The sequence below is a fragment of the Rhinopithecus bieti genome, unplaced genomic scaffold (assembly GCF_001698545.2).
Source record: "Rhinopithecus bieti isolate Rb0 unplaced genomic scaffold, ASM169854v2 scaffold_58095, whole genome shotgun sequence".
Taxonomy (NCBI): domain Eukaryota; kingdom Metazoa; phylum Chordata; class Mammalia; order Primates; family Cercopithecidae; genus Rhinopithecus; species Rhinopithecus bieti.
In genome coordinates this window covers 448,554-474,519 of record NW_016823660.1, presented here as the reverse complement: position 1 = coordinate 474,519, position 25,966 = coordinate 448,554, and the positions used below count along the sequence as shown (strand labels likewise).

The 25,966-nt window shown below is 40.3% G+C and overlaps 1 protein-coding gene across 1 annotated transcript; it reads left to right on the top strand.

The window, feature by feature from the left end:
• The first annotated feature begins 3,812 nt into the window (after positions 1-3,812).
• On the top strand, positions 3,813-25,623 carry LOC108521729 (lysozyme-like protein 1). The gene is made up of 5 exons (XM_017861691.1): positions 3,813-3,905; positions 6,577-6,740; positions 7,250-7,408; positions 24,506-24,584; positions 25,384-25,623. The coding sequence occupies exons 2-5, from the start codon at positions 6,602-6,604 to the stop codon at positions 25,451-25,453; spliced, it is 447 nt and encodes a 148-aa protein (XP_017717180.1). The 5' UTR covers positions 3,813-3,905; positions 6,577-6,601; the 3' UTR covers positions 25,454-25,623.
• The last annotated feature ends 343 nt before the right edge of the window (positions 25,624-25,966 follow it).

Genomic DNA, 25,966 nt, shown 5'->3' with positions numbered 1-25,966 from the left:
AATCCAGTGCGACCGTTATTTATTTTGTTGTGCGATTGTCCCAGTTTAGGCCATCGGGGTTTTTCTCAGTTTAGTTCCTGTGTCCCTTAGACATGTGCCTCCCCCACCCTCAGCATTTCCTTATTCTCTGGCACCAACAAGATACTCTAAGCTCATTTTGCATTTTTCCTGACTCAGTCCTGAAATTAGCTTATTTTCTAAGGAGTCCTGGTTTCGTTTTTTACTGGAGAATGAAATGGTATTAGAAGCAAGTCTGTGTGTTGAGAATGCTCATAGCTACTGGAGTGCCACTGTTTCTGGGTAGATGGACAGATTTATATTCATGTCTCCGACTTTAATCCAGTGTCACAGAGTTCAATTTTAGTCTTTTTCTTTTGCTTATTTTTAACTTCTCTCTCTGACAGTGTGAAATCTGGCTCCCATTATCGGCAATTTTTTTCCTCATTTGTTTAATGCTAGTTTACATGTAGTTTCAGAATTGCTAACACTTACCCCAGTGAGAAGTGAATTCACCAACTGGAGTACAGTGTTTATGTACAGACTGCTTTGTCTTTAGACTTTAAATATTCAGTCAAAACACTGTTTTCTAAAGTCACCTGGATCCACATCCCTTTTCCCATGCCTTCAGTAAGGTTATGTCATACGTTTGTAATAGTTAGGTCTTTTTGTCACAGACTAAATTCTATCCTGGTATTCCCCAACATCCTGGATGATTTTTTAAAGTTTACATACAATGAACTTTCCCCGTTGTGGTGTATGGGTCTATAGGTTTTGACAAATTCATGAAGCCGTGTATCCACTACCTTAGTATCATAGAGAACAGTTCCAATGACCTAAAATAAAATAAAATGTGTGTGGTTCTTTTGTAGTCAATTTCTCCTCTAACCCTTGACAATCACTAAACTGTTTTCCATCCCCATAAATTTTGCCTTTTCCATAATGTCATATATATGGAATTATACATAATATGTAATCTTTTGGGTCTGGCTTCTTTTACTTAGCAAAACGCATTTAAGATTCATCCACATTGTTGCGGGAATCAAATAGCTCATTCCTTTCATTGCTGAGTAGTATTCCATTGTATGGATAGATCACAGTTTTTAAATATATTTGCCTGCTGAAGGTCATCTTTGTTGCTTCCAGTTTTCAGTGATTATGAATAAAGCTGCTATAAACATGGGTTAGCTTGCTTTTGTGTGAGTGTAAGTTTTTTATTCACTTGAATAAATACATAGGAGTGTGATTGTTGGTTTATATGATAAGTCTACATTTAATTTTATGAGAAACTGACTAGCTGTTTTCCAAAGTGACTGTACCACTTTGCATTTCCACTGGTGATAAATCGGAGTTCTTACAGTTCTGTGTATTCATCATTTGGTGTTATCTAATTGATTTTAGCAACTCTGATTAGTGAGAAGTGACATCTAATTGTGGTTTTAATTTACACTTCCCTGGTGACAATGATATTGTCATCTTTTCATATGCCTATTTGTCATTTGTATATCTTCTCTGAAGTATCTGCCTAAATCATTTGCCCATTCGTTTAATTGGGTCATATGCTTGCTTATAGTCGAATTTTAAGAGTCTTTTGCATATTCTGAATACAAGGCTTTCATTAGACATTGATTTGTAAATATTCCTTCCAATCTGTAGCTGATCTTTTCATTCCGCTAACAGTGTCTTTCGAAGAGCAAAAGTTTTAAATTTTGATGAAGTCCAACTAATCGGTTTTTTTCGTCCTTCCACGGATTGTGCTTTTGATGTTATATCTAAAATTTCATTGCCAAACCCAAGGTCCTGCAGATTTTTTTGTTTACTTAAAGAATTTCATTGTTTCACTTTTTACATTTAGGCTTTTGATCCATCTTGAATGAATTTTATTTGAGATACAAGGTATGTATTCTTCTACACTTTATGCCTTGCTTTATTTTTGTTGTTATTTTTGTTGTTTTGCACATAGACAGTCTTATTTTAGTACCATTTGTTGAATGGAACCTCATCTTTCCATTGAATTTAATTTTCATCTTTATAAAAAGTTAGCTGACTACATACGTGCAGCACTGTTTCTAGGCTCTCTATTTTGTTTCACTGTTCTATGTGTCTGTCTTTCCACCACTATCATTCTATCTTGAGTACTACAGCTTTATATTAAGTTCTAAATTCAAGTAATATGAGTCCTTTAATTTTGTTCTTCTTTTGAATAGTTTTGCCTATTCTAGTCCCTTTGCCTTTTCACATAAGTTTTAGGATCCTCTTATTGATCTTTGCTAAACAATTTTCTGGGACTTTGAATGGGATTCCATTAAATCTATAGATTAAATCTTAATAATATTGACTCACCAAATTCATGAATATGGCATATCTTTCCAATTTAATCAGGTCTTCTTTAATTTTTCCTCTGTCTTATCGTTTTCAGCATACACATCCTGCACATATTTGGTTAGGTTTAAATTTAAGTACTTCATTTGTGTTTGTGTACTATTGTAAATGTTTTTTAATTTCAAATTCTTATTTTATATTCCTAGTATACAAGACTGTAAATGACTTTTGTTTATTTACATTGTATCTGAAAACTTGCTAAACAAGCATTTTGAAAAGAAAAGACAATCTATCTCTATTTTCTCACTGATTGTACAATCCCTATTTCAAAACATTTTGAAAAGAGGTTTGAGGGAAAATCTATACATTTTCTCATATTATAGACAGTTCACAAGAAAAGGCTCACAAACGGCTTCTAAAGATAAACAAAAAAGACCCTCAAGAAGCTTGAAATAACAAGAGTTGAAATTAAACTCTGCTGAATTATGTTTCATCTCTAATATTGACAAATATTGAAACGTTTGATAACACAGTATGCCATCTTCCTCACACAAGCCCATGTGAAAGGTAATTTGGCAAATATCTAGCAAAATTACAAAATTATACCCTTTGATCCAGCAAGATATTCTTGAAAAGGTACAAGTGACATATGTACAAAATTTCTGGCTGTAATATGTTTATAATAGAAGTATAAAATAAGCGTGCATCAGTATGAAGTTGGCTATGTTATGTTGTATGTGCACAATGTAATACCACATGAACTTAAAAATGGATTTCAACAAAACCTTTGCATTATTGGCAGATGGAATTTAAGAAAATATAACGATTAGTTAGGTGCAGCCAACAACAAACTTCTACTTAGATCTACATATTCCAATGAGAATTCATTTTAAACGTGTCACTAAATTTGAACATTGAAATAAATAGACTTTGAAAACAGCTCTTTAGTTACTGATTCACAAAGTGTTAAACCAAATTTTCAAAATAATAAAATCATGTTATTACAAAATATTTTATTAATAATAATTTGACTATAGCAAAGAAATGTGCTATTAATAAGTTTTAATGTTAATTTCACCTCTATGTCATTAATTTTCAAATTTTAGTTTTGTGTATGTTGATAATTTATGTAGCATATTAGTACAGAGGTACAGAAGTATGATTTATAATGTGAAGTCCATCTAAAGAGGATACAAGCTTAACTTCCTTTATTAATGAAATTTGTGTTAAAGTTTGCAGACTGTTGCCTTAAAGAAGAACTGTCAGTTGGATGGGAGGCCCTGGCCAAGTTGTGTAGTGAGGAGGTTTGTTGAGGGGAAAAGAGAAAAAACAAGAGGTATTAAGCCCCAGAACACAGTTATCACTTGCCTCAGAACACAAGCATGCAGGATGATATAGCTTTTAGTCCCAAGAAGTAGAATTCTAGCATCTCTAGGTGGTGAGAAACAAAGGATTAAGAATTTTTCCTTCTCTGACATTCTAAAGAATAGTTCTTGAGCTAGGAAAGGATTACTTGCGCCTTGTGAGAATCAGACATGTCTTCAGGGGATACAGGACGCTCACCTAAGCTGCCAGTCACTGACTGAGTAAGTGGAGCAGTGTTTCTTCCGCAGGCTCACCTGAGAAATCGGCCTCTGGGACAGGCACCGGGAATCTGCCTTTTCAGTAAGACCTGAATTACTCTTATGAAGCCACCTGTCCCTGAGAACCAGCAATGGCAGGTTCTTGAAGGATGTGGAACATGATGCTTGGGGCTATAAATGCTGCAGGTTTTCTTTTGACTTGTTTGAAATCAGTAAAATTCTAAGGTAGGGGATGGAAACCAACTTTATTTGCATGCTCTGCATCTTTTTTTTTTTTTTTTTTTTTTTTTTTTTTTTTAGACAGAGTCTCTCATTCTGCTGCCCAGGCTGGAGTGCAGTGTCACAATCATGGTTCATTATAGCCTCAACCTCCCAGCCTCAAGTGATCCTTTCACCTCAGCCTCCCAAGTAGCTAGGACCACAGGTGCACACTACCATGCCTGGCTAATTTTTGTATATTTTGTAGAGACAGAGTCTACCTTTGTTGGCCAGGCTGGTCTCAAACTCCTGGTTTCAAGCAATCTGCCTGCCTCAGCCTCCCAAAGTGCTTAGATTACAGGTATCACCCACCATGCCTGGTCTTAGCTCTGCATCTTAAACTTCGTTTGTCTGTCCCTCACAGCTTAACACAATGCTGTACACCACGGACTGGCATGCTTTCTCTGAAAAGGGCCAGATAATAATATGTTAAGCTTTGTGGTCTATGCAGCCTCTAACACAATTACTCAACTCTGCCACTGTAGTTGGAAATCAGCCACTAATGATATATTACCAAATGGGTGTAGCTATGTTGCAATCAAAGTTTACATACAAAAGCGGGCCTGGTTTGCCCACCCTTGCTATTCATGTTTGTAATGTACATGCCCCTCATGCAATGCAGTTCCTTACCTTATGGCTTAGTTACCTTAAAGCCCTGCTTGTTACTTGGTGCGGTGGCCTTGCTGATGACTACTTAGCCCTGTTTTGGGCCTAGCCTTTCAATGCAGCCCCAGGGAGAGAAACTAATGACTGAAGAAGTTTCTAGGCAAGTGCAGAAAATGACACGGGATGAACATATGTATGAACATCAAGTTCAGGATCCTGAGCAGGTGTCAGAAATTTCACTTCACCCCATCCCAGCAAGGCTGCTGTATTTGGGGAAGACATTATTTCAAGAGGGGAGGAGATTGTGGAAAATCAGTAGGCAGCAGGAGACAGCTCTTTTGATCCTACTCCCATTTCAGATGATTCCGCGGGAGTCTCTTTATTGCCCCTCTCCTCCCCCAGGTGCTTTCCTCCTTTCGTGAGCCATCGTCATCTATCCCTCTTGCTCCCGAGTCAGGTGCCAGACTTTTAGGAGGCCCCCCAGAGCACTGGTGGTGAAGCCTAGCAAAGCAATGCATTTGCCATCTAAGATAAAACACTGGTACTTTGGGCTGAGCATGGTGGCTCACATGTTATCCCAGCACTTTGGGAGCCCAAGGTGGGCAGATCACGAGGTCAGGAGATCGAGACCAGCCTGACCAACAATATGAAACCTCATCTGTATTAAAAGTACAAAAATTAGCCAAGCGAGGTGGCATACACTTGTAATCCCAGCTACTCAGGAGGCTGAGGCAGGAGAATCACTTGAACCTGGGAGGGAGAGTTTGCAGTGAGCCAAGATGGCACCACTGCACTCCAGCCTGGGTGACGGAGCAAGAGACACCATCTCAAAAAAAAAAAAAAAAAAAAAAAAAAACACTGATACTTTGGAAGCAACACTCCCACATTTAGAACTGAATCAAGAAAGAAAATGAAAGAGTAGGTGCTTAATCTTCACCCTTCGATAAACCCTGAACAATAAATCTTAAAGTTTTCCACACAGGCATCATCTCTGGGTGAAATGGGGTGTCTGTTTCTACACATCCAGTTGACCCTTGAACAAATGTAGGGGTCAGGGATGCCAACGCCTGCTCAGTTGAAAATCTGCATGTAACTTTTTACTCCCCAGAAACTTAACGGCTTCATAGCCTACTGCTGACTGGAAGCCTTATTGATAACATAAATGCCAATAAACACATATTTTGTATGTTCTATGTCTTCTATACTGGATTCTTACAATAAAGTAAGCTGGAGAAATGAAATGTTATTAAGAAAATCGTAAGGAAGACAAGATGTATTTACTATTTGTTAAGTGGAAGTGGATCATTATAAAGGCCTTCATCCTGGTTGTCTTCACACTGACCAGGCTGAGGTGGAGGAGGAAGAGGAGGGGTTGGTCTTGCTGTCTCAAGGGTGGCAGAGGCAGAAGAAAATTCAGGTATAAATGGACCCACGCAGTTCAAACCTATGTTGTTCAAGGGTCAGCAGTATAGGGAATGTTTCACCCTTGTATTCTATTCTTTATTCATAGAATTAAAATAGAAATCCTGAAAATGCCCCCTGTGGGTTTCACCTGGAGGGTTAATTTTTTCACTTGCCTAACCCTGAGAACACAGCATTGACTTGAAAGTTACTGTATGGAAAAGCACTAAGGAAACAGCCTTCAGTCGCTTTCCTTCCCTGGACTGTAGAGTGGCCGGTTTTTCCTGATGGTGGCTCTGAATGACCAAAGTGACAGGCAGCATCTAGGCAGGGCTGTGCGCAGTCACCGCCGCTGGATTTCAAAGTTCCCGAATCAAGATCATCTGACTCGGTCTCCGCTCTTTGGCAGGTTCTGTCTCCAGCAGGCTTTGAGGATGAAGGCTGCGGGTATTCTGACCCTCATTGGCTGCCTGGTCACAGGCGCTGAGTCCAAAATCTACACTCGTTGCAAACTGGCAAAAATATTCTCGAGGGCTGGCCTGGACAACTACGGGGGCTTCAGCCTTGGAAACTGTGAGATTCTTTCTTTCCTCCTCTCTCTGACCTTGGCCTCTCCCCTGAGATGTTGAAGTCCTGGCCACACTCCCTGCTGTGTCTTCCCAGCTAACCATGCTCCGCCCTCACCGCACCCAGGGGTGGCTGCTGGCCTAACTGTGGCTCTCTGGGTCTCCTCTCCTTCCTCCCCGGCCCCTCATTTCCTTATTCCTGGAGTCCTGCCCTTATGACACCAGCCAGGGAAGGGGAAAATAACACCACCTCTGCTGGCATTGTGGGGAGTGGGGAGACCTGACTTTTGTTCTAGATTAGGTTCAGCCGCTGACTGGGTGTGCAGCTTCAGGTGCGCCATCCTAGTCCCAGATATGCTCCTCATGTGCCCCCTGGTTGCATGCCCACCCCGCCCCACCTCAAGGTGTATTGGGAGGAAACAGTCAGGTAACAGGGATAAGGAAACTCACCCTCAGACCAGGCTTAGAGCGAACAATGCACTTCCTTTGCTGACATTTCTGGCTTTGCCCCTCCAGGGATCTGCATGGCGTATTACGAGAGCGGCTACAACACCACGGCCCAGAGGGTCCTGGATGACGGCAGCATCGACTACGGCATCTTCCAGATCAACAGCTTCACGTGGTGCAGACATGGAAAGCTGCGGGAAAACAACCACTGCCACGTCGCCTGCTCAGGTGAGGCTCTGACTTTCAGCGATGCCATCCTCAGGACTAGACGAGAAAGCCAACAGTGGGATCACCAACCACGTTTTGCTTCAACTAAAATTTGGAATTCAGGCTTGCAAATAGGTCTGTTCCAGATTGGTAAATTATGCAACAGTTTCCAAGGTGACACTCAGGATCCTGCGGGTGATTTGTCCAAAGATGACTTATTCCTTGTAGGGCAGTTTTATGAAGCCTTCCACTATAGCAGGGGGATGGACAGATGACCTTACTGCCCTTTCATATTAGAGATATTTGATGTCTTCAGTAAGAAAAAGGAAGCTGCCTGCCAGCTGCTTTCCATAAGCAATTCACTCAGAGGATGCCGTTTGTACTCCTTTGTGCAGAATAAGATGAATACACTTCAAGTTTCTTTCTTCTCTTTTTCCTTTTCTTTTCTTCTCTTTTCTTTTTTTTTTTTTTTTGACAGTGTCTCACTCTGTTGCCTAGGCTGGAATGCAGTGATGTGATCATAGCTCATTGCAGTCTTGACCTCCAGGCCCCAAGCAATCCTCCCTCCCCCAGGTAGCTAGAACTACAGGCATACACCCAGCTATTTTGTAATTTTTTTTGTAGAGACAGAGTCTGGCTACAGAGTCTCGTTATGGGGTCCCACCTGGGCTGGTCTTGAACTCTTGGCCTAAGGAGATTCTCCTGCCTCGGCCTCTCAGAGTGCTAGAGTTATAGGTCTGGGACACTATATTTAGCTAGCCACATGTCTTAAACATTAGAAATTAAACTAGAATTTACTTTCACGTCTTCTACTTTAGTCATTCCAGAAATACATATGAGCACAGCATTGAGGATAACAAAATACATCAGACATGAATTCTGCTTTACCAAACTTTCATGTGACATGACAAGAAAAGAGAATATGTGCTTACATGAAGTTATATCATGTAAGGAGGAGTGCACTGAGTGCCATGGGCTTCAGAGGAAAGCAATGGTATTAAGAAAACCATGGAACTGGGCACAGTGGCTCATCCCTGTAATTCCGGCACTTTGGGAGGCCGAGGCAGGTGGATCACCTGAGATCAGGAGTTCAAGACCAGCCTGACCAACATGGTGAAACCCCATCTCTACTAAATAATACAGAAATTAGCTGGGCATGGTGGTGGGTGCCTGTAATCCCAGCTACTTGGGACACTGAAGCAGGAGAATTGCTTGAACTCGGGAGGTGGAGGTTGCAGTGAGCCGAGATTGCACCATTGCACTCCAGCCTGGGTGACAGAACAAGACTTATTCTCAAAAAACAAAAAGTAAATGAAAAAAAGAAAATTATAGAAAATTCTGTAAACACAGTGATACTTGACCTGAGACTCAGAAGACAGGGAAGATTTGGGTAGAGATAGAGAAAAGTTATCCCAGGTCAGGGGAACAGCAAAAGCAAAGAGGTGCCTGTGGGAAGGTGTGGGGCATGAACAGAGAGTAGGGCGAGGCTTGTTTTTTCTGTAACAAAGTGACATGAAGGGGAATCCCAGGAAAGGCAGGTGGAGAGGCTAACGACCACCTGAGTGTGAAAAACCCAATCTAAGAGGCTTTCACTGATTTCTGCCTGCAACAGGAAACCAAGAGAGGTCAGTTAACTAAGCATTGCTTCAGCAACATCAGTCTGCAAGCAGGGTGTGGGATGGATTAAAGCAGAGACCATTTAAGTGTCACTGCAGTTATTGAGCTAAGTGCCACAAAAAGACTGAATGATGGTCATGGTTGGTGACATGGAGAAGACTGATGCAAGAGATGCTGAATAGGCAGAGGGCAGAGCTCAGTCAAAGGCATCTTCTCTGTGCTCCCTCTAGAGTGTAAGTTCCTTGAGGGCAGAGAGTTCTGTTTCATTTGCTGATGTATCCTCAATGCCTAGAATGGTGCCTGGCCATTGCAAGAGCTCAATAAATGTTTATTGAATAAAAGGAGAGAATGAGGAACAAGAGTGAAGTGAGAGAGTCATAAAATATTCTATTGCAAATTCTTTCAGAGCAGAAAATAAACTGCTTTAACTTCTCTTTGCCACATCCAGGAGTCTCCCCTTATTGAAGGGGGATACCTCCCAAGACCCTCAGTCGATGCCTGAAACTGCGGATAATACCTAACCCTGTACATACTATGATTTTTCCTGTACCTAGATACCAATGACAAAGTGTAAGTTATAAATTAGGCACAGTAAGATGTTATTGACAATCAATAATAATGGGATAATTATAACAATGCACTGTAATAAAAGTAGGTGAGCACCTTCTCTCTCACTCTCAAAATATGTTATATTAATAAAAATAACCAACCACTGCTGAGTGTAAATGAAAACTTGGAAACTGAAACAGCAGACAAGGGGGAACTATTGTACAAGATAATCAGTATATGGGTTTGAATGTTTGCACGACTGAATAATATGTGAACTTACCTAGTATAGTGTCCCTACCCTAACATTGGTAAAGAATGATCACTACCTCCTGAGATAGATCTCCCAATTGTTGGTCAGCCCTTAATTTAGAACATTCCTTTGTTAGGCCAAAATCTATCTCCTTCTAGCCTTCTATATCAATCCTAGTTTTTCCTTCTGGGTTTATTCAAAACAAGTTTGCTTTATGTTACACAAAAAAACTTATTAACTGTATGCAAATGATTTGTAAGTAACTCTCATCTCTGGTTTCTTATCTTCTGAGCTAAAACATTCAGTATATTCACTTTCCCATAGGCATGACTTTTGAACCCTTCCTTGTCCCAATCAATCTTATTAGCATTCCCTAATAGCTCACCAATGGAGTCTTTCAGTTAAATATGAGGATTAAATGTGTGCATTTACCTCCCATGGTGGGCTGAGCCTCCAACTTCCAAATGTCCACTCTCTAATCTCTGAAATCTCTCACTCTGTTACCTTACAAGGCAAAAGGAACTTTGCAGATGTGAGGAAGGATCTGAGCTCAGGCAGGGGAGATTATCCTGGACAATGTGGGTGGAGCCAATCTAATCTCATGAGTCTTTAAAAGCAGAGAATCTTGCCCAGCTGTGGTCAGAGAGAGCTCCAATGACAGAAGAAGGAGGAGAGATTCAAAGTGTGAGAGGGACTCAACCCATCATTGCTGGCTGTGAAGATGGAGTAAAGGGCCATGAGTCAAGGGGTATGAGTGGTCCCTAGAAGTTGGGAATGGCCCTCAGGTGACAATCTGCAAGCAACAGGGATCTCAGTCTGACACCCACAAGGAACTGAACTCTGCCAAAACTCAAGTGAGCAAGGAAATGGATCTTCCCACATAGTCTCCAGAAAGGAAAACAGACTTGTCAGCACCGTGACTTCAGCCCTGTGAATCCCCTGGCACTCTTCCAGCCATCGGAACTGTAGGGAAATTTTGCAGTGTTTAAGCCACTAAGTTTGTGGTAATTTTTAGGGCAGCAACAGAAACCCAATACCCCTCTCTTCCCTCTTGGTGTCCTACTAAATTAATACTAAAGTGATTTGAGAATCAATAAGATAAAAAGACAAATCCACATATACAAGATAAATGGAAGAGGAAACAATACTAAAACACTTAGAAGCTGGAAAGCAGGAGGCAAGTGGTGACTAACTTAGTGATTAAAGAAATCTGAATCCTAAACCAGCAGTGAGAAAGCGGAGAAGCAAACATAGAACCAACAACAACAATAACAAACAGCTCTGAAATCAGTCGCATTAGCTACTTCTGGAAGTTGGAATGAAGGCAGATTACAAACAAGAAGATACATTTAAAGTTCTCTTAAGGAGTAGTTAAAACATCCAGTCCCTTCCTGAGGCATTCACCTACTGACTGCCCCTCACTCACCCTGCCAGAATACTGGGATGTTTTCCTCTAGATGAGTAAAGTAGAAAACCTCTCAACTGAGAGACCTCAACAACCTTTGAGGGTGAGAGCTCCATTCCACAGACACGGGAGATTAAGTTATAGTTTCTATAGTTTCAACCACCTTCTCCACTCAGACCCCACAGTGATGGCAGCCAGGCCACACTCTCTAGATGAAAAGATTTTCTTCTAGGGATCTGGCCAAATTGAAAGGAAATGACTAATGATTCTGAGTGGGACTCTCCAGTGAACAAAACTGGTCAAACCTCCCTACAGTGAGATCCACAGTTGAAAATCCCTACCTCTGAGCAAAGGGCTCTGCCAGCTTTTAGTGCCCCTCTCTTAAATAGTTGCAGAGAGCCAAGGATCACCAGACTTCAGAGAAGTGGCAGTGATATGAAAAAAAATGAGGCAAAAACCAAACACATAAAACTTTTTGAAAGCAGAGTTTATGCAAGGAAATGAAACTTCAAATTCAGAAAACTATCATTAATATCTTCAGATAGATAAGAGAGGATGCTTGGACGAAACAAAGCAAGATGCCTTTTTTGAAAAAAAAGAAAGAAAAGAAAAAGGAAACATTCAGAGAACCAAATAAAGAGCCTTTGAAAATTAACAATATGATGACAGAAATGGAAAACTCAATAAAGTAGTAAGAAGATAACATTGAAGAAATCTCTCTAAAAGCAGAATGAAAAAAAGAGGTTAGAGGGAAATAGGATGAAGAAGAATGATAAAATAAATGGATATAAAAAATACGTTTTACCAGGAGAGAAGAGAAACAATATATAGGACGCAACCTTTAAAAAACATTTCCAGAACTAAAGAGCATGTGATTTCAATTTGTAAGGTTCATCACATGACCAGTAGAGCAGTCACCCCTTGTCTGTAGTTTTGCTTTCCATAGTTTCAGTTACTCATGGTCAACTGTGACTCAAAAGTACTAAATGGAAAATTCCAAAAATAATTCATAATTTTTAAATTGCATACCATTCTGAATAGTGTGATGAAATCTTGCACCATTCTGCTTTGTCTCATACTGGATATAAATTATTTCTTTGTCCAGCATATCCACACTGGACACACTATGTGCCCATTAGTTACTTAGTAGCTGTCTCAGTTATCTGACTTAAAAAACATAGTATATATAGAATTTGGTACCATTCATCATTTCAGAAATCTGCTGGGAGTCTTGGAATGTATCCCCCTTGGATAAAGAGAAACTACTGTACAATTGATTATTGTACACTCACACTTAGGAATATCCTCATGCAATTTCAGAACACTATAGAAAAACAGAATATGCAACAGGCTTCCATTTGAAAAAAAGTTCCATACAAAAAAATCAAGCATCAGAGTGACATCAGACTTCTCAACTACAACACTGGAAGCTAGAAGAAAATGGAAAAAGTCTTCAAAATTCTGAGGAAAAACCATTTCCAATATAAAATTCTGTGCTACCAAATTATCAATACATTTTCAGCATATAATGCGTACATTTTCAGAGAACCAAGTTGTTAAATTTTTTACCTCCTGTATCGTAAAGAATCCTGGCTGGAAGACAGAACAAACAGAAACTGAGTAATTGGAGGAGAATATTAATAAAGACTCTACTTACAAAAATCTGATCAAATCATAGAAAAAACACAGCAATAGTGAAGTAAGGGATTAGAATCACAGGCTATTATCACTCCCTTCCCCAGTGAGGATTGGAAAGAGAACTATGACCAGCACCGAGGTACAAAGGGTCTGCGGGGAGAGGACAACCTTCTAGGATCTGAGACCTTCTTTCAAGGGATGTGACTTGTGCTAAGTGACCTCACAGAAAGAAAGCTGGAAGATATTATACGTATATCCCAACCTCAGTGTCCTTCCTCTGTCCCTTCCCTGCTGATGCCTACTCTTATTTAAACCCCTTCAGAAGTCAGAGGACATGGGAGACCATTGACGGCAACTGTGTGCGTCAGCCTCTCAGTGCACAAAGCAGGATAGAGAAGGATAGAGAGCGGATCCGTCAGGACAAAGATGACATATTCAGCTCAGCTCCCATGCACCATCTCTCACAAAACTATAGGAAAACATGCTGCACCAAAAGGATAAACTAAAACAATAAAGAGGAAGACATGGTTCAGGAAACAAGGGACTCAATAAGGGAGAAAGGCAAGAGGAATGCCCAGCCTGATTGTGAAGGATGATCCCAGGATGAGCTTTTATTATAGATTTCTAGTTACACCTCAATCCTCATTACGGTCAGAGAATATGGTCTATATCAGCAGTCCCCAACCTTTCTGGCATCAGGGACCAGTTTGCAGAAGACAAATTTTCCATGAACCAGAGGGAGGAGGATGGTTTCAGGATGATTCAAGCACATTACATTTATTGTCCACTTTATTTCTATTATTATTACATTGTAATATGTAAGAATTAATTATACAACTCACCACAATGTACAATCATTGGGAGCCCTAAGCTTATTTTCCTGCAACTGGACAGTCCCATCTGGGGATGATGAAAGACAGTGGCAGATCATCAGGCATTAGGTTCTCATAAGGACCGTGCAACCTAGATCCCTCACATGCTCAGTTCACAATAGGGTTCGCGCTCCTATGAGAATCTAATGCGACCACTGATCCAACAGGAGGTGAAGCTCAGGTGGTAATGCAACCAGTGGTAAGTGGCTGTAAATACAGATGAAGCTTAGCTCACTTGCCTGCCACTCACCTCCTGCTGTGCAACTTGGTTCCTAACAGACAATGGACTGGTATCCATCTATGGTTTGGGGGTTGAGGATCCCTGGTCTACATGGTTTCAAACCTCTAATATGTCTTTAACCTTTTTTTTTACAGCACTGCGAATGTGTCTTATGGTGAATGTGCATTTGAAAAAAATATGTTTATTTTACATTTGGTGGGTAGATGTTCTATAAATGACTGTTATTTCCTTTCTGATTTTCTTACTTAGAACTTATTAGATAGGTCTTACTAGAACTATCATATAGTGAGAGATACATATTGAAATTTGCAATTATCATTTTAGTTTTGTCTATTTCTCCTTTCAGTCTTGTCCATTTTTGAAGCTTTGTTATTAGGCACATATTCATTGAGGACTGTTATGTCTTCGTGGCGAATTGACCATTTTATCACTGGAGTCCATGTTTCTCCTTAACTCTGGTACTATTTCTCATCCAGAAATCTACTTTATCTGATAGCAATATAGCCCACTCTCACTTTCTTTGGGGAAGTCTTTGCATAATATCTTTCTTTCCATCCTTTTACTTTTAACCCGTCTGTGTCTTTATATTTAAAGTGAATTTTTTATAGATAGCATATAGTTATGTGTTGCTTTTATATCCATTCTGGTAATTACTGCTTTTCAGTAGGAGTGATTAAACCATAGGTCAGCAAATATTTGCCTAAAGGGCCAAATGGTAAATATTTTAGGCTTTTCAGGCCGTATGGTTTTGATTGCAACTACTCAACCATGACAGAGTGTGAACACAGCCATAGAAAGTATGTAAATGAATGGGACTGGCTGTATTAAGGCTTTATTTACAGAAACAAGAGGTTGGCCTGTGGGACATACTTTGTGGAACCTTGATTAGATCATTTACGTTTAATGTGATTATTGATATGGTTAGTTTTAAATCCCATCTTGCTATTCTATTTTCTGTTTATGCCATCTATTCTTGGTTCCATTTTTTCAGCCTTCTTTTGATTTTTTAAAAAATATTTTTTATTATTCTCTTTCATTTCCTCCACTGGTTTGTTAGCTATAATCTCTGTTTTGTTTTTAGTAGTTACTCTAGGGTTTCCAATAGGCATCATTATCTTATTACATTCTACCCTCAAATAACACACCACTTCATATAGAACATATGAGTTCCTTAACAGTATTCATTCCATCCTTTGTGCCGTGTTGTCATGCATTTTTCTTCTATATTTATATACCTCACAATCCATTTATACTATCTTTGCTTTAAACAACTGTCTTTTAAATAAATTTTAAATGATGAAAAGATTCTATAATATTTATTATATATTTACTATTTCCAACACTCTTCATTCCTTTGGTGGATTTATTTGGGGAAGTAGTTAATTGATATCACTTTCTTTCAGCTGAAAGAACTTTCTTTAACTTCTTTTTGGTTTTGGTTTTGGTTTTTTTAGACTAGAGGTCTATTAGCAAGCATTCTCTCTGCTTCTGTTTGTCTGAAAATATCTCCATTTTATTTTGATTTTGAGGAACATTTACTTTAAATATAAAATTCTGGGGTGACAGTTGTTCTTCTCTCAGGTTGTTGCTGTTTTGAGACAGGGTCTTGCTCTGTTGCCCAGGCTGGAGTGCAGTAGCATGATCACAGTTCACTGCAGCCTTGACTTTCTGGGCTCAAGCAATCCTCCCACCTTAGCCTCCTGAGTAGCTGGGACCACAGGAACATGCCATTATGCCTGGCTGATTTTTATTTTATTTTTTGTAGAGATGGGTGATACAGTTTGACTGTGTCCCCACCCAAATCTCATCTTGAATTGTAACTCCCATAATTCCCATGTGTTGTGGGAGGAACCTGGTGGGAGGTGATTGAATTATGGGGGCGGGTCTTTCCTGCACTGTTCTCTTGATAGTGAATGAGTCTCACAAGATCTGATGGTTTTAAAAACAGGGGTTTCCCTGCTCAAGCTCTCTTTTTGCCTGCTGCCATCTATGTAAGACGTGACTTGCTCCTCCTTGCCTACTGCCACAATTGTGAGGCCTCCCCAGCCATGTGGAACTGTAAGTCCATTAAACCTCTTTCTTTTGTAAATTGGCCAGTGTCAGGTATGTCTTTATCAGCAGCATGAAAATGGACTAATACATGGGGTCTTGCCATGTTGCCCAGGCTGGTCTCAGACTACTGGGCTCATCCTCAGCTTCCCAAAGTGCTGGGATTACAGCTGTGAGTCATCACGCTCAGCTTCAAATTGTTAAAGATATTCCATTGCCCTCTGGCTTGCCTTCCTTGTGTATGATGAGAAACCAATGATTTTCTTATCTTTGTCCCCTGTATGTAATATGTCTTTTTTCTCTAGGAATTTTTAAGATTTTCTCTCTATCACTCATTTTCAGCAATTTGATTATGTGTGATATTTGTGTTTATCTTACTTGGTATTCATTAACATTTTGTATCCCTAAGTTTATAATTTTCATTACATTTGGAAACATTTCAGTCATTCTTTCTTCTAATACTCTTCTCCTTCAAGGATTCTAATGGCACATATGTTAGATTGCTGATGCTGTCCCATTTATCACCATGGCTTTTCATGTTTTTAGCCTTTTTCCCTCCCTGTGTTTTATTTTCAGTAGTTTCCATTGTTATGTCTTCAAGTTCACGGTTACTTTTTTTTTTTAATGCTAATCTATTAAGCTTCTTGATTAGATGTTTCTTTTCAGATGCTGTGTTTTTCATTTGGTGTTAGACAAACTTTTGTGTCTTTCATTTCATTTTATTCATGTTTTTCTTGAAGTCTTTGATGTACATAAGCATGTTTATAAGAAGTGATTTAAATTTCTTATCTGCTATGGAACCGACTGTCATTTCTGGGTCTTGCCCTTGACTGATCTTTCTCCTACTATGTGTCACATTTCCCTGCCTCTGCACAAGGACTTATTTTTTATTGAATACATACACAGTGTATGTGTTGATGGCTGTTGTGAGTCCTTGAGTCTTGTCTTCTTAGTTTAAAATAATTTCAACAAGTGACACACAAGATGTAGCATAGACTAATTTATTGAAAAAGAAAAAGAATATTTTGAAAGTTAGGCTGTGCACATGTACCCTAGAACTTAAAGTATAATAAAAAAATAAAAAAGAAAGAAAGGTGCAGAATAGACAGCACATCATGAGAGAGACTTCAGGGCAGGCTGCTCATAAGGATGAGACAGCAAAGGCTGGTGCGAGGGATGCTTCCTTTATGGGAGTCTTCCATGATTATTCATAAACAGGTGGAAAGAGGTGTTGCTAGTAAGCATGTTCTGGGCGGTCCTCTTGGTGCATTTGCATAGCAGCTGTACATGGTTGCTCACATGTTGCATGTGTCATTAGCATCTTAAATCTCCACTCAGGAGTGTGTTTTTTATTATTATAATGAGCAAAGGGTCAGTATGAGGACAGGTAAAGTCAAAATGCGCATGTTCCCTACAGGGGAAATTCCCTTCTGGAGATAGCTTTGTTTGAATGACCTGGCCTACAGTGTGAATGCTGAGGCTTACTGTATTGACTGGACAATCACCACAGTTGCCGTTCCCGAGGACATGGTTGCTTCCTTGCCTACCTATCCTGCCTCATATGCAACATTGTTGAGTGTCTAGATTATACTGCCTTCTTTTAAGGAGTGTTGAATTTCTTTTGCCAACCAGTTAAGTTTACTCTGATTGGCTTAACCCTTTTAAGACTTGTTCTTAAACTTTGTTAGTGAAGTTCTGGAGTAGTCTTTACGGCAGGGCTAGTTTAGTCCCACTACCAAGGCGTGACTACGCATCCAGTGTCTCTTTTGAATGTGCTGAGAATTCAGCAAGGTCTATTCCCTTGGCTAGTCAGAAATCAAATGTCTTCCAGTCCCGAGTGAGGTCTGTAATTGTCCCGCTCCCAGGGATAGTTCTCTGCCTAGCCCTGTGGAATTGTACCTATGCATACCCAGTTTGGCCTTCAGTCAACGACTGGGTGGAATCCCTTTGCAGATTTCTGCTGCTCTTCTTCTGGGTAGCTCCTGCCTCCCAGGTATTCTTCACAAAATCTGAGCTGCCTTGGCGTCTGATGTCTGTCTCCTCCTCTGAGATGGCCATCCCCTGCCTGGTTCTACCTCCCTGGTCTGCAGAGCTCCTCTGGGCAGAAAGTCATGGCAATCACAGGGTTCACTGTGTTTTTCTCTCTCTCAAAGACCATGATCCTGCATTGCCAGCTGTCCAATGTCTGAAAACAATTTTTCATTTATTTTGTCTAGTTTTCTAGTTGTTTACAGTGGGAAGAGAAATCTGTGACTCCATCATGGTCATGTTTGACTTTAAATGCAGATTACTAATTTAATATTGTTCAGTTTCATTCCAATTAAGGAAGTCTGGGGCAAGGGTCTATCTGCAAGACAATCTTAGATTCTAAGAAATTAAAGTGTTGGATGGTTCACGGTCAGAGGTAAAAGGACACTCATATATGTTTTCTTATCGTGAAGAGCATGGGATTTTTGAGGATAGCCTTAAAATAGAAAGCAAGATGTTGGTTTTATATACTAACCGCCCTCCATGGCAGGCCTCCCTTAGCCTCAGGCCAGAGAGGCTTTTATTAGAACAATGTCATTCTGTCCCACATATTACAGAAGTAGGGACATTTATCATGGGAACCTGAAAAAAAGTGAGCATTAGGGTATGTTTACAAGGTACGTGACGTTATATGCATGTACAGTATAGATACACTTCATGCTCATTTTCTTCTTCTTCTTCTTTTCTTTTAATAGAGACAAGGTCTTGCCATGTTGCCCAAGCTGGTCTCGAACTCCTGGGCTCAAGCAATCCTCCCGTCTTGACCTCCCAAAGTGTTGGGATTACAAGCGTGAGCCACTGCACCCAGCCCGTGCCCATTTTCTGAAGCTAGACAATCTCCTCACTCTCATTCCAAATTGTATTCCTAAAATTCCTGCCTACTTTCCCCAAACTATTTGGACAGAAAATTGATGCTATATTCGTATATACAAAGCATACATAAGCACATACATTCATATACCTACACATATACATGCACACAGTATACAAAACGCCTGATGTGATGACAGTATTTTCCCCCAACAGCACAGATGTCATTAAAATAAGAGCATTTGAGGAAAAAAAAAAAAGATTACTGACTCTCTATCTAGTCTAGTGCACTTATATTAATCTTATTTCTCATCACCCTGGTATCTGAATTGGCCTTCGTCACCTCACAGGGGAAAGAGATGAACATCGAGGGCGTGGTGGCTGCTAGATTTCACTTGGGAGGCAGGAGGATGCTGAGGAGAGACACAGATACTTTGAGGTAGAACTAACAAAACTGAAAATAGGACTGAAGCTCTTTTTGTGTAGATTGTTGCTGTTTTCTGTTGGATGTGGAAGAATAAACGATTCTTTGCTGTTCAACATAACCCTTTCTTTATTCATGTTTGACTGGACAGAATTGTCTATTTAAAGTAAATTGAGCAGAAACAATTATTGGCACGAGTCCTCGTTTAAAAAGGGCCATCTTAACTCATTTCTGCCCCTCTGCTGCCCTTCTGTGGCTATTTCTTGTAACGACAGCTCAGTGCTCAGGGCTGGGGGGCGGGAGGGAGCTCTTGATTTCCCAGCCCCTACTTTCCCTAACGTATTTTCCTAAGCAAATTCAGTCAAGTCCAACTTTCAAAACATCCCAGTTGTGCAACAAAATGTTCTAACAAAACAGAAGGGTACAAACAACTGTACTCGGTGTCTGCTTCCTGGTCCTGCATGGCCCGACCCTCCCAGAAATCCTTATGGGGCATTGCCACAAACTGCCCTGCCCCCAGCACAAAATGTGCTCTTTCTGTACATGCCTGGGATGACCTCCAATCCCAGAACAATGTGATCTGCTTCCTCCTCACTATGTATTATATAATCTGTGTCCCTCCAACCTCTAGAGACAGCCCCAAACCCACATCTCCCAGAAAATATGCTAGACCACTTCCAAATACAAACCACAGGGTCTCAGCATTTATCAAGCGCTTACGCACCCGAAATAAAGTGTCTCTAAGTAATCTGAACATGTATCAGGTACCAAATGCTTAAATTTGGATAACCTCATAGATAATTACATGAAAAATTAATCAAGTATATTTTAATTATCAACTTTATTAGCATGTAGTGATTTATGAGCAAGAATCTGCTTAAGTGGCCTCTGTTAGAAGAAGAGATCAGAGGAAAACAGAATTTAAGCCCTCTATCAGAATACAGGCTCATTAACTGGGTGTGTGACCTCAGTTTATGGGGATCAAATAGTACCCACAGAAATGGTTGTTCAGAGGACGGATGGAGATTTTGCGTGAAGAGATTTAACATGTGCCTGACATACAGTAAGATTTCTATAAAGTGTAAACTAGTAGTAATAGCTACTATTATCCGAAATATTTATATCTTGAGAAAATAGGCAAGAGACTTTTATAAGCTGATATAGCTTTCATTTTCACTGTAGAACTGTAAACCAAATGCTAGCGAATTTGCATATGTTGTTTCAATTGCTAGCTCTTACAGATGATATATTTTGTTAGTTTTTCTCCTGGTTAATAGAATTTTGTTTTAAATAAAAATTAAGTCACATTCAGAATACATTTGCTTAAAAGAAATCTATCACTACCTTTATATTCTAGTTAAGCCGAACTGAGAAAGCCACAAAATTAGCAACTTGGGGAAATAGCATGCTCGAGGGAAAATTCCACTTTCAACAGAGTTAACAAAATAATCTGGTATTACAATGCTCTATTGAAATGCAACATTTTATGCTAACATTTAAAAAAATTTTTTTTCTGGTATCAAAAATAGTGCATTTCTACTGTAAACAAATTTTAGAAAATATGCAGCTAAGACTTAAGAGTATAGGTGATCTCACAGTTAAGAGCCAATCCTTTTTAAAGTATTAGTGAACTAATGACTATCTTTTTTTTCTAAACCAGTGCTGTCTAATAGAACTTTCCATGATGACGAAAATGTCTTCCATCTGTGCTGTCAAACATGAGAACCACTAGCCATGGGTGGCTATAAAGTATCTGAAATGTAGCTAGAACAAATAAGGAACTAAAGTTTTAATTATGTTTGATGTTAATTAATTAAAATTCATAGTTTTTTTATTTTCCCAGCTTTAGTGAGGTATAATTGACAAATCAAAATAGTATGTATATAAAGTAAATAACATGATAATTTGATTTTTGTATATATTGTGAAATGATTATTACAATCAAGTTTAACAAATCTGTCACCTCACATAGTTACCGCGTGTGTGTGTGTGTGTATGTGTGTGTGTGTGTGAGAGAGAGAGAGAGAGAGAGAGAGAGAAACACTCTGGCTTTGTCACCCAACCTGGAGTGCGGTGGTTCAATTTCAACTTTTGCCTCCCAGATTCAAGTAATTCTCCTACCTCTGCCTCTTGAGTAGCTGAGAATACAGGTGTGTGCCACCACACCTGGCTAATTTTTGTATTTTTAGTAGAGACGGGCTTCACCATGCTGGCCAGGTTGGTCTCAAACTCCTGACCTCAAGTGAACCACCCTCCTCGGCCTCCCAAAGTGCTGGGGTTACAGACATGAGCCACCGTGCCTAGCTACTCTCAGCAAATTTCAAGTAAGCAGTACCGTATAATTAACTATGGTCACCATATTGTACATTAGATCCCCAAACCATCCTTACCTTATAACTGAAAGTTTGGACCCTTCCATCAGCATCTCCCCATTTTCCTCACCAGCCACTGCTCTACTCTCTGCTTTTATGAGTTCAACTTGCATAGATTTTGCGTATGAGTGAAATCATGTGGTATTTGTCTTTCTGGGTCTCCCTTCCTTCACTGAGCACGATGTCCTTCAGTTCATTCATACTGCTTCAAATGTCAGCATTTCCTTCTTTTCCATGACTGAATAATATTCCACTCTCTATATAAACATATTTTTATCCATTCATCTGTCAACAAATATAATTTAAATGTAAATTGTCACATGTAAGTAATGCCTGCCATATTGGCATTAACCAATACAGCTCTCAATGGATATATTTACGATATTGGGAACTTAACATTGCATTGGGAGTATTTCCCCCATGTTATAAAACATCCTGGGAAAACATAATTTAAATGGCTCTTTATTTTATTAAATGAAGGTATTATGATTAATTTGAATATCACTGATTATGAGACAATTAGATTTTTTCATTTTAACTCTTGTAAATAAAGCTATAGTAAACCCTTTGTAAAGAAATATTTATCTAGCATTATGACTGTTTCCTTAGGATAGATCTAGAGAGATAAATTATTAGGTAAAAGGATAAAAACCTCTTTAAGGCTCTAAACACATGCTGCCATGTTGGTTTCCTGAGACGTTGAATCCATTATACTCCCACCGGCAAGTATCCAGAGAACTTGCCTCTCTGTGCCCTTGTCAATATCAAGCATTACCCAATTCTCAAAAAACAAAACAAAACAAAACAAAAAAACCTTTGTGTAATTGACAAGCAGAAATGAGATCAAGTGGTTTGAGTATTTTTGTCCTTGGTTGGTGGTTGTGGTGGTCATGGAGATGAGCCTTCCAGAGGGAAGACGTGCTGTCGTCCCTGCTGCAGTTGTGTGATGAGCAGACAGTACCTGCCACCTGCTTCAGGATCGGCCTCAGGTGCAGGTTGTTCCCTTTCGGGGTGGCCCACACCCAGTGACGTGTGAGGTAGAGGCATGCGGACCTGGCATGTGGGCCCGTCTTTGGCCACTCCAATGGGCAGTGCTCACTCAGGAACTCATGGCTGGGTTGCCCGAGGAATTGCTGGGTCTGCATCACAAATGGACATCTCCGTCTGCCCATCCTGCTTCCCCCCAATCCCATTCCTTGCATAGGTGTGGATCCCTGAGGAATAGCACCCCAAACCCATCTCAGTATCTGTTGCTGGAGACCCAAATTGCAACAGAAGTGATGCCCAAATTGCAACAGAAGTGATGGACTTTCAAAATTTATTTGCCTTTTTCTGTCATGTTTGTGTTGAGAAGGATTCTGAGGCCACTTTTCAGGCAAGCAGGAAAGAATGCAGATATCAAATAATACATTTCAATCAAAAGATGTGTTATGTCTGAAGCAATAGAAAATGTAATAAACGGCCGGGCACAGTGCTGGCTATAATCCCAGCACTTTGGGAGCCAAGGTAGGAGGATCTCTTGAGCCCCAGAGTTCAAGACCAGCCTGGCCAACATAGTGAAACTTTCTCTCTATAAAAAATACAAATAATAAAAATGGCTGGGCATGGTGGCGCATGCCTGTAGTCCCAGCTACTTGAGAGGCTGAGGTGGGAGGATCACTTAAGCTCAGGAGGTTGAGACTGCAGTGAGCTATAATTGTGCCACTGCACTCCAGCCTGGGTGACAGAGTGAGATCCTGTTTCAAAAAAGAAGAAAGCAATAAAGATAGAGATAGATGTGTTTGACTTAAAACTTTCTGCATATGAAAAACACCCTAGGCCGGGCGTGGTGGCTCACGCCTGTAATCCCAGCACTTTGGGAGGCCGAGGTGGGTGGATCACTTGATGTCAGAGTTCGAGACTAGCCTGGCCAACATGGTGAAACCCCATCTCCAGTAAAAATACAAAAATTAGCCCAGCATGGTGGCACACACCTGTAATTCCAGCTACTGGGGAGTCTGTGGCAGGAGAATTGCTTGAAGCCAGGAGGCAGAGGCTGCAGTGAGCCGAGACTGTGCCACTACACTCCAGCCTGGGTGACAGAATAAGACTCAGTCTCAAAAAAAAAAACAAAACCAAAACCAAAAAATCCCTGGATAAAAAATTTTAAGGCACAAATTGAAATGACAATATACAAAAGTTTAATATTTACCTCTAAAGAGATCTTATATGTCAAACTAACCCAAATAGAGAAAACACTGTGCTATCCTGTCTTATGTACCGTTTCTTTTTTTTCTTAAGACAGAGTCTCACTCTGTTGCCCAGGCTGGAGAGCAGTGGTGTGAACACGACTCACTGCAGCTTCAACCTCCTGGGCTCAAGTGAGCCTCACACTTCAGACTCCCAAGTAGTTGGGACTAGAGGTGTGTACCATCACACCTGGCTAATTTTTTACTTCTTGTAGAGATGGGATCTTGCTATGTTACCCAGGCTGGACTCAAACCCCTGGCCTCAAGTGATCCTCCTACCTTGGCCTCCCAAAGTGCTGGGATTGCAGGTCTGAGCCACCACATTTGACTTGCACGTATTTCTTTCGGACATAAAAAACATTCTTGCATGGCATCTTCTCTAAACACATTTCTAAAAACCCTTCAAGACTGGGCTCTTCCTCTGAAACTTCAGGTAGCACAAGATGAAAATGGTTTTAAAACAACAAAAAAAGTTCTTTTTGAAGAAGTTTAACAAAAATGAGATTGTGGCTTTGCAGGCAAAATCATAGTTCTTCCAACCCTCTTGATCTAAAAAGACTGAGAAAAGTGAAGTAAAGTTGAGTTCAGGTCCCTCTCCAACAACAAAGTCTCGCCTGATGTCTTCTCTCTTACAGACTTGATCACTGATGACCTCACAGATGCGATTATCTGTGCCAAGAAAATTGTTAAAGAGACACAGGGAATGAACTATTGGTAAGAGTGTTTCCTTGGGAGACTTGGGCTGTCATGGGCAAAACCTAGTGTGTGTATTTATCACAGTTATAGTGGAATTGACAAACTCACCCACACAGAATGGTCCAACGAATGGAATGAGACCTTGTATAAATTCTCCATTGGTGTGCAGATGTGCAGTGAACATGGTAGTACATAGAAGGGGAGAGGAGAGATGGGATTGGGTTAAGATAATTTGCAATTGCTTTTCATATGAACATATTCCAAACAATGGAGAAAGGTATTTTCTAAAGTGACTTGGAAAGGGTCAGTTGAGTCAATTCAACAGAGGAAAAAAAAAAAAGCTTGAATTTGCTCTAGATTTGGATAAAATTTTGAGGGTTACAGCAACATTTTGCAGGGAAAGAGAATGAGCAGCAGCAAGAGGAAAGTGAGCAGGTCTGTGTCATGGTAACTCAGCAGAAAGCGTCCCCAGGATTGAGTCTTGGACCTTGCATTCCCTGCTGCTGTGTCCTAGTGAACATTGCCAGCCGGCCACCCATTCAGAGAACCCAAATTTTCAGAGATGTGGGTATGTAATGAAATGACCCATCCTTAAAAAAGTCGATTGCTTGTTGCTGAAGCTAACAATGGCTAGGAGAAAACCAGGAGAGAAAAGTCTGAACAAGGCAAAATGACAGCACCCTTGAATCTCAGAAGCAAATGAAACCCAACTCAGGGTTCCGCTGGTGATTTTGGTTAATTTCTGTAGACTTTGAAACTAACACGATTTGGATTGTCATGCTTCTTTTTGCTGCTCCTGCGTCCCTCTCATCCTCAGGCAAGGCTGGAAGAAACACTGTGAGGGCAGAGACCTGTCCGACTGGAAAAAAGGCTGTGAGGTTTCCTAAACTGGAACTGGACCCAGGATGCTTTGCAGCGATGCCCTAGGATTTGCAGTGAATGTCCAAATGTCTGTGTCATTTTGTCCCGTTTCCTCCCAATATTCCTTCTCAAACTTGGAGAGGGAAAAATAAGCTATACTTTTAAGAAAATAAATATTTCCATTTAAATGTCTTCACCCTGTCTCAGTTTCAATGATGTCATAATAGCATGGTGTTAAGATTTGAAAAATCACCTCCACAATGCCTAGCCCTGGAAGAAACAAACTTCTTCATTGTAGGGAGTCCTGGTTTCTGTGGTCCTGAAACTGCTGCTCATGCAAAAATAAGACTCCCTCATCTTCAGGGCCATCCTCAGAAACAGGACACATGCAGAAGGGTGAGGTTAGGAGCTAGGAGCACCTGAGGAGCCAAATCCCCTTAAGAGTACCCCAGAAGGACCATCTATGCATGCAAACCCACGAGCCTAGACACCATTTATCTACCTACACGCACGCAAGAGACGTGGAGAGATAGGGCAAC